Raw genomic sequence first — 14,896 nt, 5'->3', positions numbered from 1 at the left:
ATGTGGGGCTCGATCCTGAGTCTCCAGAATCAGGCCCTGGGCTGAAGGCAGCGTTAAACCACTGAGCCATATGCTGCCCTGAGCTTTTCTTTAAATGAATACTGTATTTTATATGCCATAAAGTCTATAAATGTCAAACACTTATGAAAATCATTTTACTAGAGATTTTTTTTTAAGATTGATTTATTTATTCATTCAGAGAGAGCAAAGAGAGAGGCAGAGACACAGGCAGAGGGAGAAGCAGGCTCCATGCAGGGAGCCCGACGTGGGACTGGATCCTGGCTCTCCAGGATCACAGCCCTGGCTGCAGGCGGCGCTAAACCGCTGTGGCACCGGGGCTGCCCCATTTTACTAGAGATTTTTAAGATTTTCTGAAAATGAGGATTCAGGGAAACTTCTCCTCCCACCCATCTTGAAATTCAGTCTCCTTCACATCCTTCTCCCTCATCCTTCCCTATTGTAGCCCATCCTTTCTGTAACTGTACAAGCACAGTAGCTATGGGTGAGCACAATATGCCTACTTTCTTTATAGGTTGTTCAATCACTACATTGACTTTAAAATAGCAAAAGATACTTAAGAGTATTGCATAATTTTAGTTTTTCAATTTTCTTTTCCTTTTTAAAAAGATTTTATTTATTTATTCATGAGACACACACAGAGAGAGGCAGAGACATAGGCAGAGGGAGAAGCAGGCTCCCCTTGGGGAATCTGATGCAAGACTTGATCCCAGGATCCTAGGATCACGATCTGAGCCAAAGGCAGATGCTCAACCACTGAGCCACCCAGGTGCCCTATAGTTTTTCAGTTTTCTTCCATTAAGAAAATTCTGTGACTTAACATTGTTGGATATTTTACTCTTATGAATAGTTAGCACTGAACTTATCATAACTGTTGAGACACATCATACCAGCATATTTGTGAAATATTGGATAACACTAGCCATTGTTAATATATTTAATCCTGTAATTTATACATTTCCAGAACACTATACTTTCTTGTTTCAAATTAAACCATAATGTTGCCTTGGTTTTAGCTTGAAGTATATAAGGCATGTGGTTTCATTTAACAAGTACCTACCTGCTTCATTATGAAAAGATACGTGGCAATTTATATGTATTCACACAATAAGATATTAAAAATAGAATAAGTTAGCAAGAAGGAAAAATAAGAGAAGGGAAACTGATGCCCAAGAGAAAGTCAGTATCCAAAGATTCATGGCACAAGATTGTTTAAAAGTTAGAATACAAATTTGACTTTGAGTTTTCTTACAGATATTACTAGTTACATAATTACAATGCTCATGAAATAGAAATGAACCAGTTTCTCAGCGGAAGCAAAATTGTTCCTATGACTAAAATCTGAGAGATTTTTCTTCCTGGATTCTCAAATAGCAAACAATGTATGATATTGAGAGGAGTCCTCAACAACAAACATACTGTTATTACAGTAGACTTCTCAAGATTTTTTTAGTTACCATCTCCTTCAAAATAGGTCGATGCTTGAACTCTGCGTAGCTGGATGAAAACCGTTTTATTAGGAGCCCAAATAACCGTGGCCTGGCTTAACTGAGGTAGGGGCTGGTAGTAGTGATTAGAGCTAATAAGAGGAATTAAAATGAATGTAGAGAAAGTCCTTTAGTCTTCAGGAAATCTTCCTAGAATTTTATTTCTTGCAACCTAGATTTTGAAAAGAATCAGGCAATAGAGAGTTGGAGGTTATGCTTTCTAATTAAAGAACTGAATTGATTCTGTCAAGTGTTCCATTTGCTGTAGCAGTTAATTGAATCAATATTAATTAATTGAGTCAAGATGGTATGATCTCTCTCTCTCTCTCTCTCTCTCTCTCTCTTGATTTAGGGCTCTAATCATAATACCTGCCTGACTGAAGAGCCTGTTCAACCCCTTCATAGAGCAGATTGTGCAAATACATATTTAGTGTTATCAGTTTGCTGGGTATTTTGTTAGATGCTGTAGAGATTCAGAAGTCATCCAGGAGGATCATTGTTGAATGAAAGGCCAGCCAAACCCAAATATAAATCTGGAATTTAATGAGATTTATTTTTTCATTCAACTCACACATTACTTGGCATCTCTTAATTTCCAGGCACTTGCACAGTTAACACAAATAATTATAATAAAAGATTGACAGTAATAAGTACCATAGGCATAAAGATAAGAATCTGGAGTCCAAAATAGTAAAAATTACTTCTGGCTTTGGAAGAAGGGAAGACTATGGGAATCAATAACATGGCTTGGGGAATATTGTACCTGCTTCTTAATTTTCAGAAACTCTCCAAATGCATCCCAATAAATAACTTTCTTTAATGTAAAAAGGAAATGCTGCTTTGGTTACTGAATACAGCTTTGAATCAGTTCTACTCACTATGTTCTTGCCTTTCTCAACTATTTTGTCTTCCTCAATGACTCCTAAAAATATTTGGGATATGATTGAAATGCCCTTTGAAATTCAGGAAAAATTAGGAAATCATCTTCATATAAGAACATCTGTCCATTCTGATGATAAAATGGAACCAGGCAATATGTCTATAGGTATATTCATAGAATAAATGTTGGAGGAAGCAGCATAGTGAAGTGACAAATCTCAAAATGTATTTTCAGGGAAACTTAGTGAATAGAGATGGAGCTATTGTATCACTAAGGCATAATGGTAGTCTTTCTTGAATATTGCATTTACACTTATTCTCTCTCACATACACACATAGCATTAATATAAATTTTCTCACTGCCTCTTCTAGATATTTCAAACATAACTTTAATTAAACTAGTCTAAAATGTTATAGACATTTAAAAAAACAAAACAAAACAAAACTTAATAGGCATTTGAAATTTATTACTGCTTTTTTATGCTATGACCTAGTATAACATGGTGATCAATTTAGCACAAAATAATGGATATTTTGTTAATTTTAGCTTCAATAATGTGTTATATTATTTGGCATGTATTTCCTAGCATCCCCCCAAATCTACCTGGTTTTACTCTCCTTCCTTAATAGATTCAAAAATCACTGCAGTAAAATGATATTTAGGTGTTACAATAAAAAATGGAATGTTTCGGGCAGCCTGGGTGGTGCAGCGGTTTAGTGCCGCCTTCAGCCCAGGGCCTGATCCTGGAGACCTGAGGTCGAGTCCCACGTCAGGCTCCCTGTGTGGAGCCTGCTTCTCCCTCTGCCTGTGTCTCTGCCTCTCTCTCTCTGTGTCTGTGTCTCTCATGAACAAATAAATAAAATCTTTAAAAAAAAATGGAATGTTTCCATAACATAAGTTTTTTAGATTATCTGACAGAGTTGGATATTTTGTTGGAACTCTTTAAAATATCTTTTATACTGATTTTTATCTTAAACCAAGTTAACAGTTTAGTCTTTTCTTAGTCTTTCTTATTATTGACATATAGAGACTTGAATTTTACCTTTTTTTGTAGGGCTTTATAGTTTACAAAGGGCGTTCATAGACATTATCTCATCTGAAACTCCCTGTATCCCCACCCCCTTACTCTTGTTTGCCATTTACACTCTGACAATAATTAGGAAACCTTCTAATCTGGTTTATTAAAATTGGGTGTCAAATATGACCGTGAGGACCCCTCCTAGTGAGTAAGGAGTATGGCCTTTGTGATAGCTGTTTCCATCCTCAGAGGCTATTTGGCTTAATTCTGGATTCTTGGCAGTGCTTGTTGAGTGATGTAGCTGGAAGAGTTGACCAGATGAGAGGGGAATCATGCAGCTGGCTTTTTAGCATAGATCATTGTTTTATAAATATCCCCTCCAAAATGCTGTCAAAGGGCCCGTGTGAAGACTTAATTAAAACAATAAAATGTGTTTAATGTAATGTGCCTAAAGTTATCCGAAACATCATAAATATTTTAAAACTTCATCTGTGTTAAATTTTAGGAAATAATTGGAGAAATACAATAAATATTTCCTGAATTGTTACATGGGATTAGAGAATGGTAAATAAATGTGGAGGGCTTTGTGTCATAAAGGGAGATTTACAAAATATTACCTTGTTATCATACATCACTTAAGTAACACTGAAGATGGGTTAACATGATTGCATCTGTTTCACAGAATCTTCTAGGACCATATGTCTTCTTATGTGTGACATTTCTAAAAACTCCTAAATTATAATCTAGCAGTTGTAAATACCTGGCAGCACAGTACATAATGCCAGTACTTGAAATGCCACAGTCTGAGACTTTTTCATTTTGCATATTGGGTTTTATTCCTCTAAGTCACACTGTGGTATTCTACTGTGAAATAAAACTGGGGATCTGAGAGCAGAAGTGTATTATTCAATATTGGGGTGTAACAGTGCATGGTCTTTGAGCTTCCAGCAACATTCACTGAATGCAGGACTCCCTAAATGAATATCTCAGTGGATAAAAGATTTGACTTAGTACTGAAGATTTGATGCTTCGGGGGTCTTGTCTAAAAACATGAGTACTTTCTGAATAGTCACCTTTTATTTGGTAGCTACCAAGTGAGAAAAATTGATACAGTGTGGTAGGAAGAGCAGCAGAAAAATCTACCCATAATGACTGACTAGGATCTGAAATATATGTGTTTTGACCATTTCCTCTTCCATAACTCTCTGTAATATTTCTTCAGCCCCTGCTATTCTAATTAGATACTTTTGTTTGTCTGATTTACTTCCCATAGTCCTTTTTTGTGTCTTCTTTACTCTAGTTACTTTTATTTTGATTAAATTCTCTCCTGCCGAGATGCACGACACTAACATTTTCCTCCCATCTCTTCTTGCCATTCCTTTTCAATATCCTTTTAAGATGTTTTATTTTCACTTGCTCATTTCTTACGTTAATTTCTTCTCCCACGTTCCCTCAAACATTAAACACCTACTTTGGCCCAGGCACTGTTCTGGGCCCAGGGATGCAGCAGTGAATGGGACAAAGCCCGTGCTCTTGAAGCTTATGTTCTGAAAAGGGTGACAGTCATCAGGCTAGGCCTTGTTAAAAAAGCAAAAACCAAAGGAGTCAGTAAGGAGCCCATTGCGGCTGGAATGGAGCCAGCAACAGTGAGTAAGGAAACAGGCCTAAGAAATGGTGATGCCAAGAGCAGGGGAAACCCAATGCACCTCAGTAGAATTTCGATTATTCATCTGAGTGAGAAGAGGAATCTGTAAAAGCAGAGGAACTTAGGTTTTTAAAAAGCACCAAGTATTTGTTTTGTCCTGTAGTTACTCTTAGTTTCTTTTTCTTCCTTTCTCCTTTTCTCCTCCCATTGCCTCTTCTACCACCTGGACTTTTACTTAGCCTCGTGTTGCTTGCTTTCTAGTCTTTCTCCCCTCTGGGAGGTAATCAAATCAGTCTTCCCAGACCACTTTGTTCTCATCCACTGATGCACTGTTGTGGTCGTGGTTCTCCATTCTATATGTTAAAGCTCACACTTGAGGGACACAAGTCCTCTGTTGCTTCCTTTCCCAGAATTGCCCCACATAGACTCTGCTCTGAATGGGTGGGTTTCTCACTGTCCTCAAGCATGTGTTGGGCTTTTGCCTTTTAGAACCTTGCTCACGCCTCAATCGTCTCACTTCTAGTGCCTCTCTCACACCACCTTGTGAAGACCCTGGTGAGGACCACTACCAGTCTGAAAAGCTGTTATCCCTTCACTTATCCCATTCATTCCTGTAGGTTTTCACTAAAAAAAAAAATGTGTTAAAGACATATTTTGTGTTCATAGTGGTGCTGGTACCTAAGGAAGCAAAGATAAACAAAGTGAGTCTACCTTGAGCTGACAGTGCTCTTGAGGAGATGGAGGATTATAAGTGTAACATATAGGTGAAATGACCTGGAGTTTGTGTTAAGAGTCATAAGAGAAAAGAGCACACTGCCCTGAGTCAGAATGATGGGCTAAGATGGATCCAATTTTAGACAGGGGCACCCAATGTAGGTAGAGGTAAGGAAGTCAGAAAATCATTTTTAAGGAATGAACATTTTAGCTGAGACTCAGAGGATGAAAGATAGGCAATGAAGGAAAGTGTGGTATGTTGGAAGAAGAGCCTTCTACGTAGAACCAACAGCATTTCAAAGGTCTGCGGCAATAAAGAGCTTGGAAATATCAAAGGAAAAATGAAAAGGAACAAAAGCCCTTGAAGGCCAGAACATAGTAAGTCAGGGGAGAGTGGCACTGCCTGAGGGGCATGGGTGGGGCCAGAGGATGCTGGCCTTGAAGCCCATAGTAAGGAGTGTGGTTTGAAATGCAATGGGAAGCAATTTAAGTGTTTTAAGCAAAGACGTGAGGTGATCTTATTTGAAGTTGAGACTGTCATTTGTTCATTAAAATCCGCTTGTCTTTTCTCCCTGAGCACTTGGCCGGATTCCATTTCCTGGTTCTCTTTGCAGTGGGCTCTGAGCCATGGGACTGTATCTTATGCATAGAAGTAAGTGGTAGTCGGAAGTACATGGTACTTCCATGACTAGGACTGACTCATAAAAACCTCCCGTGTGGGCTTCCTCATGCTATTTGCCTTCTCACGGGGCAAACTTGGGAGCCCCTGTTGCAATGGTAGAACCCCTGGCAGCCTGGATACCTGCATGGCTGTGTGGAATGGAACTGCCTCCCAGCTGACCTAGAACTGTCCTGAGCTTTTATGGGAGCCAGAATGAAGCACCGGATGTGTCAAGCCTTTACACATTCTGCCCATTTGTTACTACATTCTAGTGTGTCTGAAATAATATGATAGTTTGAAAGAGCAATTTGGCAGCTGTGCTGTATGAGAATGTGAGACAGTGTGAACAATAGCAATGGCCAAAGTTCTCATGCGGACTAGAGAGATTTCAGTTGAAATAGATTTTACGTCATTCCAAATATAGAATCAACAGCTCCTACTGACAATTGTTGTGTGTGTGTTTAGTAAGCTTGTGGGGGAAAAAAATCTCACTTGATTTGACTCTCAAGGGAGATATCACTTAACTTTTTGGGCTTTGCATAACATACATACTTCACTGAATACCTGCAGACATATATTTTGTTTATTTGACTAAATTGTCTTAAACTAGAGGGCAAATAGACCAGAAGCTTTTATTTACTGTGGTGTCTAATATAGTGCTTTTTTTTTAAAGATTTTATTTATTTATTCATGAGAGATGCAGAGAGAGAGAGAGAGAGAGAGAGAGAGGCAGAGACATAGGCAGAGGCTGCCACAGGCTCCACGCAGGGAGCCCCATGTGGGACTCCAGGATCACGCCCTGAGCTGAAGGCAAAGGCCCAATCGCTGAGCCACCCAGGCATCCCTAATATAGTACTTTATATGAGGTACTTTTTTCACTAACCTTTGCTTAAATTAACGAATAAAAGGGTAGGCTCTCAGATTTTTTGGCCATGGAGTTATTGGAGGTCATGTGACCCAGCATTGCCTTGCCATTGATACCACCTCAACTTGGTGTAAATTTTCATTGCCTTCTAAGGGAGAGGGTTAGCTGTGTTAAATTTTTGTATTACCTGTGTTTGCCCAATCATAAGGGAAACAGCATAAGGAAGCCCCCATGGGAGGTTTTTATGAGCTATCCCTATTCTTGGTATTCACCACTACCACTTCCCTGGGTAGGATACAGTAACATGGTTCACAGCCAACTGCAAAAAGAGAGCCAGGAAATGGAATCTGGCTTAGTGGGGAAAGTAGTATCATGGGGCTTGGGATTTGAATGTTTGCAATAGGAGATATGTAGAAATGTTTTTTAATGGCATGTGAGCTAGTCCTCACTGCCTTCCCATCACTTTCAAATGTCCCCACTAGCCATTGCCCAGTTCTCAGAGTTGCTTCATTGACCACTATTTCCATCCACAGTTAGGCACTCATCTGGGAGAATCATAATTTATGGAAAGTCTCAAGATAGGCGGTTTCTGTAATCCAGATGAGCAATGGTGAGGTCTGTAACTAAAGTGGTGGTGGAAAGAGAAGGATGGGATAAGAAAGTAAGAAACCTTATAGAACATGGTGACTGGATGGATTTGGGGCAAAGGAAAGATGAGAATAAAGATGAATACCGAAGTCCCATGCTGATAAACCTCAATTTATAAACTTCAGTGTATATCAACAGACCAGTGTTATCAAGAGAAAGCCAGTTAATGCTGCCTACCACCAATGGGTGGCATTAATGATGAGCCAGGACATTTAAGGCTTGGATGTGGTTCTGTGTTTGTCCTTAGTTTGAATATGTTTTATGAACATTATTAAACCATACATGCCTGAGAAGGGTAAAAATAGTGATGTTGAAATTACTGATATAAAGAGACATAAGGATAGGGCACCGATGCTAAAGAGATTAAAATGACAATTGGTAAGCATGAGAAGAATGTTGAAAATTATATTTGTAGAGGAGATCCATTGACAGTAGGAATAATTCCAAAGGGGAAAGATGAATCAGGCCCCTTGTGAAAAACACTGCATTTCACAGTACAGGAGGAGGGGAAGAGGGATTAACCAGAGGAGAAAACAACTCCAAATAGGGGAGTTAGGTCTTGAAGGTCAGCATTGATATCGAATGCCCATTAGCTCAGTGTTCTTTTTAGTGAAGGCTGGAAGTTTGTTCAACAGGGTGAGGATTAAGCATGGTGAAGGACTTATGGTGATATTTTCTTGTGAGACATGGTCACATAAATTCAAAGGCTTTTTTTGCACAGCGTTGGGGTGAGTGTAGAAATGCATATGGGGACACCCTAGCGCCTAAGACCTCCCTGTGTGTGAGGCTGACACAGTGGAAGGAGAGGATAGAGCATGCCAAGTGGAAGAAATCAGAATGGAAACCAGGGAACAGAGTTGAATGCAATACAAAAACTATAGTCAGAGGCTTATTTGCTGCAAACAAATGCCATTTGGTAAGGTGTACCCTACCCTTTCCTTTCTGTGTTCCTCAACGGAGAGTGGTGGAACCATTAGATCAACAGCTAGAAGGGATGAGAATTCCCAAGGCCCAGCCTATGTTTCATAAGAGCAAGTGATCTCATAATTTGAAAATATAGAAGAGGTCAAGGGCTTCAGAAGAAAAATAAGACTGACTTCTAGATCCGATGTATATCTCCAAAATAATTACGATTCCCACACTAACACATTATTTCTTGAACTTTATTTTCAAATAAATGTACTGAAATTTAAATTAATATTACATATTAATGTATGATCTTTATAGTAGAAATATGAGCTGTAATTACTTGACTATAATGTAGACGTGGTATCTAATGAGGAGACAATTTCAGACAAAACCATAATTTCTATTCAGCTATAGTACTGAATATAGTCCTGGTATTTTCTAAATAGAAGATGAAACAGAAAGAAAAAGAGTATAAATATTAGAGAGGTAGAAGGCAATGGACACAAGCATAACTGTTTTAGAAGGATGAGGCTTGAGGAGGGAAAAATATGTATAAAATCATCAAGTTAGATTAAGATAGGACAAACAGGAGTTAGTTCTTCAAATTAATAAATATTAGAAATGCAGGGTTTCTACTGAAGCTTAAAGAGGCTATTTAAAGGAAATCATTCGGGATCCCTGGGTGGCGCAGCGGTTTGGCGCCTGCCTTTGGCCCAGGGCGCGATCCTGGAGACCTGGGATCGAATCCCACGTCGGGCTCCCGGTGCATGGAGCCTGCTTCTCCCTCTGCCTGTGTCTCTGCCTCTCTCTCTTTCTCTCTCTGTGACTATCATAAATTAAAAAAAAAAAAAAAAAAAGAAATCATTCTTCTCATATCATAGTGGTATGGAAAGAAAATGTGAATGATTTAATACTAACTATGCATGGATAGCTCCACAGTGGATGTTTATGGGATATTAGAGATGTTTCTTGAGTTTCTTTCCCCTGCAAGATTTCATTTAGAGATATAATACCAAGTAGAATATATAAATGTGCTTCTTTTGCAGTCTGATGAAATGTATACATTTTGTGATTTTCTTATTCTTATCCTTTATAAAGTTCTTATTATACCTTGAATGAATTATTTTATTCCTCCTACTGTTTATGAATTTCTATCTTATATGAATTACTTACCCATTTTAGATTTATAGCCAAAAGTAGAAAGAAAAAGCATTAGTTTTCACAAATTATAATCTTGCCATTTAAAAAGGTACTTGTGAGCTAAAGATGACAGATACTTCTTTTTTTTTAAAAAAAAATAACACATTTTATGCTTTCTCTAGGCTGGAATGATAAAAAGTGATAATGATGAGTATTTCATTGAACCTTTGGAAAGAGGTAAGCAGATGGAGGAAAAAAATGGAAGGATTCATGTTGTCTACAAGAGATCAGCCGTAGAACGGGCTCCCATAAACATGTCCCACGACTGCCAATACAGAGGTAGGCATCTTTGACAAGGCTTGATAATTAACCCTAATTTTAAGATATGATGAAAACAACTCTCCCAATCAATTAAGAGAGTGTGATAGTCCTGTGCTCTTGCATAATGTGGAGGTAGCAAAAGAAGTTTATAATTCATGAAATATGGCCCACCTTTTTTTTTTAACCACATAGTAGAATATATGTTATTGGTATTATTTTATTCCAGTGCATTACTGTGTTCCCAATATGTTTGTTATTTACGATTTCTTTTCAAGTTTCACATTGAAATTTTCCTTTCTCTAGCTTCTGTTAAAGGTTGAAAATATTTTTGCCTTTGAGAAGTATCTAAATTATGAATTATTAGTATTATTTTCAAACCTTTAAAATGAGATATATTGACATGGCAGAGAGATAAATATGTGATAGACACATTTGAAAATAAAAATGCTATTTGACTTTAAGCTATTTGTCTATTTTGCAAACCTTTTTGACAATATGGGAGAGAGAATGAGTTGAATGATTCTGCCAAATTTTATTTCAAAACAGGCTGGACCACTAAAGTCAATTAATATGGCATGTGAAGCTTTTCTAGTTTTGTATGTTTCAATGAAATCTGAGAATAATTTGTTATTAAAGAGATGTTTTTATAAGTTGGATATAGAAGTTCCCTTTTGGAAAAGAAAGGAAATTTGCGAATCTATGTTATTTTAATCAAATTTCAAGAAGTCTGTATTTACTTTTGTCAGTCCAACTATCTGAATTAGAGATAATAGAAATTTCCCCCAGAGAAATGTCAGGAATATAAATAATCTTTTTTTTTTAATATTTTATTTATTTATTCATAAGAGACACACTCAGAGAGAGAGAGAGAGAGACAGAGACAGAGAGAGGCAGAGACACAGGCTCCATGCAGGGAGCCCAACATGGGACTCGATCCTGGGTCTCCAGGATCACGCCCTGGGTTGAAGACGGCGCTAAACCACTGAGCCACCTGGGCTGCCCTAAATAATCTGTTTAATTTAACAATCTAGATTCTAGATTAATGATATCTTGCCTCTTGAGAGTTGTTATCTAGTTAGGTTGATTTTCAGATACCACATTTCCCTTAATATGCCATACTAATGGACTAGTACAGTTTGTTTGTTTGTTTGTTTGTTTATTGGAATAGTACAGTTTAAAATAAATTTAAAATTGATGTGGTCTGCAGAGTTTTTGAGAAATCTCTGATTTCCAGCAACAACACTGAGTTAATAGATGCAATACTGTAATATATGTCCCTATCCTAGGAGAGAACTGTGGTGTAATTGGAAGAGAGTACACTGTTCATTTAGACAGATGTGAGTAATAGCCATAAAACATCAAGTTGTTCTGTTGCCTTAGATTAGTAATTAACCTTTCTGAGCCTCAAACCTGAGGCTGTGAATAAAGAATTAAAATACATTGCACAATTATAATAATAAAAATTAGAAGTAATATATGCAGATTGTTGAATTTAGCCCTCAACAATAATAGATGGCTAGTCGACGTTAGCTTTTGTTATTGCTATTAGTTATTAACATCATTCATTTTGTACAAAGATTTACATGTTATGAGTTTTAATTAAAGTCGAACAGTTAGGAATTGCTTGCCTTTGTATTGCAGACATGTTCCTCTTAGTTCTCATTCATATTTTCACTTTTTAAAAATGTCATTCTAAATCAGAGAACTAGTTGTGTCAAAGGATAGATAGTAGGATACAGTACTTTTTCTATAGTTTAGTTTTTAATAATATCTAATATCTTTTGTGAGGCAGTGGTTAAATATCTTTTAGACAAGCATAGCCCACATGTTATAGAATTGTATTAGAGGACTGGAAAGTCTTAACACATAAGTCATTATGACTTTTCTCCCACTTGCTCCTTCTATCATGCCTATAGTCTCAAAAAGCTGTACTCTGTTGCTCCATTTCAGTCCCTGAGGGTATCCATTTCTATAAATATCAGTCCTGGTACTTTTTTAGTAGTCTGATATTTACAGAGAAGGAGAAAAGATTTTTTTTTTCAATTGAAATAAGAAAATTGTGAGAAATACCTTTAATACCTATTGTATCTTTCTTTTTTAATTTAAATATTTTATCTAAATTCAGTTTGCCAACGTGTAATACATCATTAGTTTCAGATGAAGTTTTCAATAATTCATTAGTTGCGTATAACACCCAGTGCTCATCACATCCTATGCCCTCTTTAATGCCTGTCACCCAGTTATCCCCATCCTCCTACCCCCCTAGACCCCCTACTCTCCTTGTTGCACCTCCTCTCCAGCGACCCTCAGTGTTTCCCAGAGTTAAAGAGTCTCTCATGGTTTGTCTTCCTCTTTGATTTCAGTTTCTCCTTTCCTTATGGTCCCTTGCACTATTTCTTATATTCTGCATCTGAGTGAAACTATATAATTGTCTTCCTTTGATTGACTTATTTCACTTAGCAGAGTACCCTCCATTTCCATCCATGTTGATACCTGTTGTATTTTTAGATGCTAGATAAGGGAAAATAATTTAGTAGTGAGGGCTTATAAACTTATAAGAATGAGATGAGTTTAAGGCAATTTTGGATATTACTTTAGAAAATTATTTAAAATATCAAGTAACATCAGCTTCATCTTACTCTGATTTGATAATAAATTGTTTTTAAGAATGTAGACCTTGGGATCCCTGGGTGGCTCAGAGGTTTAGCGCCTGCCTTTGGCCCAGGGTGTGATCCTGGAGTCCGGGGATCAAGTCCCACATCAAGCTCCCTGCATGGAGCCTGCTTCTCCCTCTGCCTTTGTCTGCCTCTCTCTCTCTGTCACTCATGAATAAATAAATAAAATATTTTTTAAAAAAGAATGCAGACCTGAAGACTTTATTTTTAATTTTTCAATTGTGAATAGAAGATTGCTTTATAGTTGAAGAAGGCCATAAAATACATTTTGGAAAGGTGTTCAGAAATCATGGGTCAAAGGAGGAGGAGTTCCTTTTTTAATTCTTAATTACTTTAAAATTTGACCCAATATATAACATAGAATGTTCCACGATAAACCTTAGTATGAGCTTAATGAATTTTATTTTCTTATTTATGAAGTTCTGATTGAATCGAGTTGCTAGTGGTTATCAATTTACTTCCTTCTGAGAATCCCAAATTATAACTATATATTTCAGAAGTGTAAATGTCTTCCTAGGGCAAAAAGACATTTAGATTCAGAACTTTAAATACTATACTTAACTTTAACATTCTTCTTTTAACTTCTTGGTCTCAAGACTGAGAACCAAGCTTTTTCATGGATTATATACTTTCCAAGTGAAATTAAGAATATATTTTTATGCCTTATTCCATCAATCTAAAATGTAAAGCTGAACATATTCTAGGTTTAGGAAAGTATATTGATTTCTAAATGAAAGCTGTAGTAACATATAAAATAGTGCTTTGTTTGGATCAATTCAGGATGTTATTTTAGGAGACACATGAGGTCTTTCTTCAGTAAGTTATAAGAAGAGGATTAAAATACATAAAATGTAGTTAAAAATGCATTTGAGGGCCATGGTCTTCATAAATTTCTCTGACAGCAAGTCATCAGGAGTTTTTATCATAAATAAGGCACCATTGACCCAACAGAGTTTCGGCATCAAGGCCCCTATAAATAAACCTTCTGCTCTATTTTGCTAGTTGTCTCCAGAATTGCCTGACCACATGTGTTGTTTTGTCAGTTTATAACTGACATTCATTTAATTTCCATAGTTTGGAGCAAGTGTTCTAAATTAAAACCAATTATCTCCCGAACTAAACGATAAAAGTGAGATGGAGAGAAGGAGCCAAATTGGATTAAGACTGAAATAGAACTGATGGGGTTATTTGATGCAGCATATATTGGGGGTGGAGAGAGAGAAAGAGTGAACAGGGATGAATCAGAATCCTAATCTGAAAGACTAGAGGATTCTCTTCTCAGAATTCAGATATTTAAAATGAGAAACAGAAATAGGCTTGATGGAGAATGACAAGTGGGTATAATTTTGGATATATTGAGTTCAAAGATCCATTGGAGTAGTGAGTGAATAAAAAATGCACAGTATATTTTCATAATCATGTGTCAAAGTCAATGAATGCATGCCCTTATATACATGTTGGGGTAGGGGTGAGTAGAGGTTAGCTTGGATTCAGGGGCAGATATCGGCTTGTGGATGTTTGGAATGTCTCTGCTTGCCTTCTACTCTCTCTTTTCTAACTTTATATCGATGAGAATCAGAAGATGTGCCTTGCACAGAATTGGAAGCCCATGAAAGATATTTACTACCTATCACTGTAGGGGAGGAGAACATTTTGTCCTAAAAAAAAAAAAAAAAAAAAATCCAAAACTAAATGCAAAGCAGAAAATATGCTTCTACCACACTCAACCTTAAAATATTCCACTTGATGAAAAGCAAACATCTATTTTGACTACTTATCCTCTTAAAATATTTATCTAGGTTTCCAATAAAAGTCACAGCTTTGAACCTGTTGAGATAATAGATTCTATGCTATTATTCAACAATAACACAAATCCTCAACAATTTCCATATATTACACAGATTCTCTTTCCTCT

The 14,896-nt window shown here is 37.0% G+C and overlaps 1 protein-coding gene across 4 annotated transcripts in view; it reads left to right on the top strand.

Moving 5' to 3' along the window:
• The window catches only part of ADAMTS3 (ADAM metallopeptidase with thrombospondin type 1 motif 3), a 260,554-nt gene that overhangs the window by 107,650 nt on the left and 138,008 nt on the right, over positions 1 to 14,896 (top strand). For all 4 annotated transcript variants that reach the window (XM_072775379.1, XM_072775382.1, XM_072775380.1 and 1 more), the window contains one exon: positions 10,168 to 10,324. In XM_072775379.1, coding sequence (XP_072631480.1) covers positions 10,168 to 10,324 — 157 coding nt within the window. The remainder of the gene's footprint in view (positions 1 to 10,167; positions 10,325 to 14,896) is intronic.

Source organism: Canis lupus, chromosome 14 (genome assembly GCF_048164855.1).
Source record: "Canis lupus baileyi chromosome 14, mCanLup2.hap1, whole genome shotgun sequence".
Classification (NCBI taxonomy): domain Eukaryota; kingdom Metazoa; phylum Chordata; class Mammalia; order Carnivora; family Canidae; genus Canis; species Canis lupus.
Note: the sequence above shows the minus strand (reverse complement) of the source record. Positions and strands in the feature narration are given on the sequence as shown.